General features: G+C 30.5%; 1 protein-coding gene across 1 annotated transcript; it reads left to right on the top strand.

Moving 5' to 3' along the window:
- The first annotated feature begins 443 nt into the window (after positions 1-443).
- LOC18035687 (omega-hydroxypalmitate O-feruloyl transferase) lies at positions 444-3,442 on the top strand. Its single transcript, XM_006425142.2, has 2 exons — positions 444-1,051; positions 2,265-3,442. The coding sequence occupies exons 1-2, from the start codon at positions 578-580 to the stop codon at positions 3,165-3,167; spliced, it is 1,377 nt and encodes a 458-aa protein (XP_006425205.1). The 5' UTR covers positions 444-577; the 3' UTR covers positions 3,168-3,442.
- Positions 3,443-5,676: the final 2,234 nt, after the last annotated feature.

Here is a 5,676-nt window from a genome sequence, read left to right on the forward strand (position 1 = left end):
TTCAGTGTGAATAAAACATTAATAGTTAATTTTTTTAAAAAACTTTTTCTTGAAATAAATATGTATTTTATATTTCTAAAATAAATGACCTATTAACCCCTCAATTCCTTTAACTTTTTAGATATTATAAAAATTGTAGGGAATAAGTGGTGTGTGTTGATTTCAGTAGAAGAAAAGTTACTAGTATCCCAAAATAATTTGGACTTTGTCCACCTCTTATTCTTTTAAAATAATAGAAAAGTAGATCTTTTAAGATGGCCGGGCAATATAACCATTGAGTGTTAGCAATAATATCTCATTAGAGTTGAGAATAATTACATGCATGATTCTTTACCTCAGAGAAAATTTAATTAATGGGAAGGCATCGCTTTAGAGTATTTCAAAGACTCGGCTCAACAAATAAAGTACTATATACGTGTAATAATGCGCAAAAATTAATGTCACAATCAATCCCATGTAATTTTGTTATGTAGATATGTATAGGTATGAGCAGTTCATGTGATTCAATATAAATTTGGAACCCCTCCCCTCCTTCATCATCATCAAACCTCACAATAATTCTCACCAAACAATTACAATGGGCTCTCTTGATCACCATCACCAAGAATCGCCACCACTTCCTCAAGACCTCAAGGTCACAATTCAACACAGTTCCCTTGTCTTCCCATCACAAGAAACTGAGAAAAAATCTTTGTTCTTATCAAACATAGATCAAGTTCTCAATTTCAGCGTCGAAACGGTTCATTTTTTTGCATCTCACAAAGATTTTCCTCCCCATGTTGTTGCTGAGAAGCTCAGGAACACATTGGGAAAAATTTTGGTGCCATATGATTTCTTGGCCGGAAGATTGAAGGCTAATGCTAAAACTGGAAAGATGGAGATCGATTGCAATGCCGCCGGCGCCGTCTTTATTGTGGCCTCCAGTGAGTATAAATTGGATGACATTGGAGACTTGGTTTATCCCAATCCAGGTTTCAAACAACTTATTATCAATAGTAGTTTTGATGATAATTTGTTGGAACAAGATGATAAGCCTCTATGCATATTCCAGGTAAGTAATCCTCTACATTTTCAATTATTAATGATTACGTGGCCAAAGATTCTTAAATTTTTAAGAGAAATCAAATCAGGCAACCATCGGAAAATTTAAAAATGAAATCACTGTAAAATGGATTGCTTTTCACGCTCAAAATTAGTCCGTGTAGAAGTACAAAATTTCATTGTGAAATTTTCACAGTAGAGCACTGATATTCATACAAAAAATTTATGTAAAATGTTGACAAAAACAATATTAAACCCTGCTGAATTTACATACTTGATACAGTAAACTCAACTCGGTGTATTACACTGTTTTTATCAACATTTTTTCTCTTTATTATTTTTATTTGTTGGATTATATATATCATTATTTTGAATTCTCTTAAAATTTTTTATTTTAAAGTGTAGATATCTATGTCTGAGAACTTTTATTTATATTCATTTTTCTCCTTCTCTCGCTTTAAAAAAAAAAAAAGGACTCCATCTTAATTCATGTGGAATGCAAGCAAAAGTTAATTTCTTTTAAAAATCCACCTATAAAAAACCTTAACAATAAATGTAGTTTCCCTTTCATAGCAACGACGTCATTACAGTTGCATGTTATCGTAGACTTCTGTGACGTTTATATAAACCTAAACAGCTATATATCATTGTGCAACATTAATTTCATCTCCTCCTTGACAAAAAGGGAAAAAAAAGTCATAATTTGCTTTCGTTTTCTTCATAAAAATTTCAGCACGGGTGGTAGTTAGTAGGAACTACAAAAAGACAAGAAAAATAAGTGGTGTAGGGCTGGACCTTAATTCAAGTTACGGCACAATTTGTGGGAAGCTCTGTTTAATTACTTTTTTCTTTTTCGGTGAGAGTATCTAATTTTATAATCAAGATTGAAAAATTCTTTAATAATAAACCAGGCGCAATATGTTTCTTATAAAATATGTAACGAGTCCGTTCATTTTTTTTTTATTAAAAATACTCATATTCAACATATTAAATTTACAGAATCTAGATTTTTCAATATAAGAATTTTACCCTGTATAATATATTAATTATGTGCAATCACAAAGAAAAGAAAAAAATTAATAAAAAGATATTAAAGTACGGTTGAGATATCTAGCTATAGATGTGGCAATAAATAAGACATCCATTAAAGTCCTTAAAGAAGAGGATTGTTTTTTCTTTTTAATTTTTTATTTTCAGCATATGAATTGAATATTGTTTTACAGGTGACATCATTTAAATGTGGCGGTTTTTCAATCGGCACATCAACAAACCATGCAACATTTGATGGCTTAAGCTTCAAAGTATTCTTAGATAACTTGGCTGCCCTAGCTGCTGACAAGCCTCTGGCTATCATCCCATGCAATGATCGTCGTCTACTAGCAGCTCGATCACCTCCACGTGTCACCTTTGATCATCCAGAGATGCTCAAACTCAAGATGCCATTTGGGGAAGAATCAAACAATGCTCCAATATTTGATATTACCCAAGAAGACCTAGACTTCAAGATTTTCCGGCTGACTCCCGATGACATTGCCAATCTCAAGGAGAAGGCGAAGGCCACCGTTGAGTACGAAAACAGCAGATACATCACCGGATTTAACGTGGTATCGGCACTTATATGGCGGTGCAAGGCATTGTCGTATGATCACGCGAAGGGAAAAACCCCAGAAAGGGAATCAAGAATGCTTTATGCAGTTGATATAAGGCCAAGATTGAACCCTCCATTGCCGGCATCATATGTGGGGAATGCAGTGTTAAGTGCTTATGCCAATGCAAAATGTGAGGAGCTAAAAGAGAAGCCATTTTCAAGATTGGTGGAGATGGTATCAGAAGGAGCAAAAAGAATGAGTGATGAATATGCAAGAAGTGCAATAGATTGGGGAGAAACATATAAAGGGTTCCCTCATGGAGAATTCTTGGTGTCATCTTGGTGGAAATTGGGGTTTTCAAAAGTTGAATATCCTTGGGGGAAGCCAAAATATAGTTGCCCTGTTGTGTATCACAAGAAGGACATTATCTTGCTCTTTCCTAATATTGATAATGACAATGGGGTCAATGTTTTGGTTTCTCTTCCTAGCAAAGAAATGGTCGAGTTTGAAAGCCTCTTCAATAAGTTCTTGGCTTGAAGAAATCGTCAATTTTATTATATTTTAGTAGAAATAACTTATTATTATTATTATTTGTTTGCTGTTGTTATTATATAATAACTTATTATCATTATTATTATTATTATTATTATATGTTTGATATGGTTTGGATTGTAAAGCTGAATATGGCACAAGAGAATTCTAAAAATGTGTCTACGTGTAGTTAATGGTGATGTATTATATAAATCACTCTTTAAAATGATGGCTTTTAATGTAATGTATAAGCATGCACCTATAGCAATGGAATATTTCTATATGTATCTTGTTTCACCTCCAAATCAAATAGATATCTATATCATTTTTACGACTCAGTTCAGCGTAAAATCCAAGTTCATAAGGTGATAGAAACACACCTATGTCATTACTCATTTATGAATATTTAAAGAATAATGAATAATATACAATTAATAAAAAGTAAATATATGGTACTGGAAAAAATTTAACTATTTTACATCTATATAGCTTCTTTCACCTCCAAAATAAATGAATTTTCATTTTTGGCTATCTCAATTTGATTAACTCAGTTCAGCATAAGATCAAAGTTCTTAAGATTACTCACCTATCAGTATGTAAATGAATAATCATTAATACAATTACTAAATAGTAGTTATATATAAAATCTTTCTTATAATTTAATTTACTGTGCATAAAACTATAATAATAGAAATATAAATTAAAAAATCAATAAAATAGTATAAAATATTTAATGTGATAATCATATTATAAAAATTATAAGATAAAATATTGTAACTATTTTTCATATCAATTGTTGGACATTTTTTCTTTTCTTCTTCTTTTTCTTTTTGAGAAAATATTTTTGAAAAAGTTTGTGTAATTTGAAATGTGTATCATTACTCATAATGATTAATTTGTTAATTTGTATTCACATCGTTATTACTTTTCAATACGGCTCAATGCCTGGAAAACAACGGCAAGCGAACGCCCAAAGGGAAAGCCCCATTCTAATTATTATCATCAAGGCCCTTGTTTTTAGAGGGTAAGAGTTGCCAAATTGCAAGGCCCCTTTTGAAAAAATAAATGAATTGCATTAATGTAATAATGTTTTATACCTAACACAATTTTTTTTAATAATATTCTCTATATTCTAAAGAAAATTATATGAATATACTTTCCTATTATAATCTAAACTGAAAACCCTTCTTAGCCACTCTGTTTAAATGCACCTTTTTAAATAAATTAAAATATTATAAGAGTACGTATTAGGATTGAATCAAAGATTTGATCAACTAACCTTAATTGAGTAACGGTCCCTTAATCAATCTAGAGCCTAAGCTAACTTAGTGCATCAAATCAAATCTAAGTAGCATTTTTTTCTTTTTAAATCTGAATGGTTATGAATTTGACTGAAGCCTGAATAAGTCTGAGTACATATATAATAAGAAATAAATTTATTTAATGGGGGTATTAATGAAAGAGAATATTAAAGTTGTATTTAGATATTTTGCTATTAAGATAAAAGTTAGAATATTTAACTTTTTTCCATTTGGACCCAAACATTTTATAACCAACTAAAGGTATAAAAAGACAAACAAATTAAAAATAAACTTTAGACAAAAAACAAACAACCCTTAAATGAGGTTATTGAAACCAGCAAGCCCAATACACTAACCAAATAACTTGTAAGCTGCCTTATCAAAACACTTTTTGAATTTTCATGTGCTATTAATTTCTTTTATATTTTATTTTTTAAAAAATGATAGAGGGATATAGAAAACTGAAATTAATTTTTTTAATCAAATGATCAACCAAATAAAATTACTTGAAAAGTAAAATCCACTCGGCGAGGCCTGGAAAAAAAACTGTTTTCTCATTTTTTTTTGAGATTGTGTAAAATAAAGAGAGTTAGAAATAATCAGCAAGTTTGAAAAAAAGAAGAAAAATAGAGAAAATAAAAAGGGGAATTAGAAAGTAGAAAGAAGGAGATGTTCTGGACACAATCTTTCATTGCCCCATTTTAATTATTTTGCAAGAACAGCCATGAGGCACATACGATTAAAAGCCTAAAGGGTGGACCAGAAGTCCATCTATTGAAATATTTTAAAATAAAGAAATTAATTTTTAAAATTTTTTATTCTCATTCACTATCTCTTTTTTTTTTAAAAAAAATTTTTATGTTATTTTTTTAAGTTTGTTTTACTTAATAAACTTACAATATGGACGACACCCTTCCATGTCAAATTAATTTTTCGTTCAAGGGTTAATTCTCAATTTATTATTCATATAACATTTTATTCAATAAGTTTGTACCCAAATTTTCGTCAAGTTCAGCTAGTTATTTCATATTCTGTGGTCCAAATTTTGTTATACTTTCAGTTATAGGAACCCGTAAAAGGGGAGGGGGGGGGGGGTGGGGGGGGTCGGATATAAACCCCATAATAAAAAGGGAAAATCCCAAATATTGGAAAGTACAAATTTATTCCATCAGAAAGAAGCCCAATGAAAGGAATACAATAACAGAACCGCAACG

This window comes from Citrus clementina, unplaced genomic scaffold (assembly GCF_000493195.1).
Source record: "Citrus clementina cultivar Clemenules unplaced genomic scaffold, Citrus_clementina_v1.0 scaffold_79, whole genome shotgun sequence".
Taxonomy (NCBI): Eukaryota; Viridiplantae; Streptophyta; class Magnoliopsida; order Sapindales; family Rutaceae; genus Citrus; species Citrus x clementina.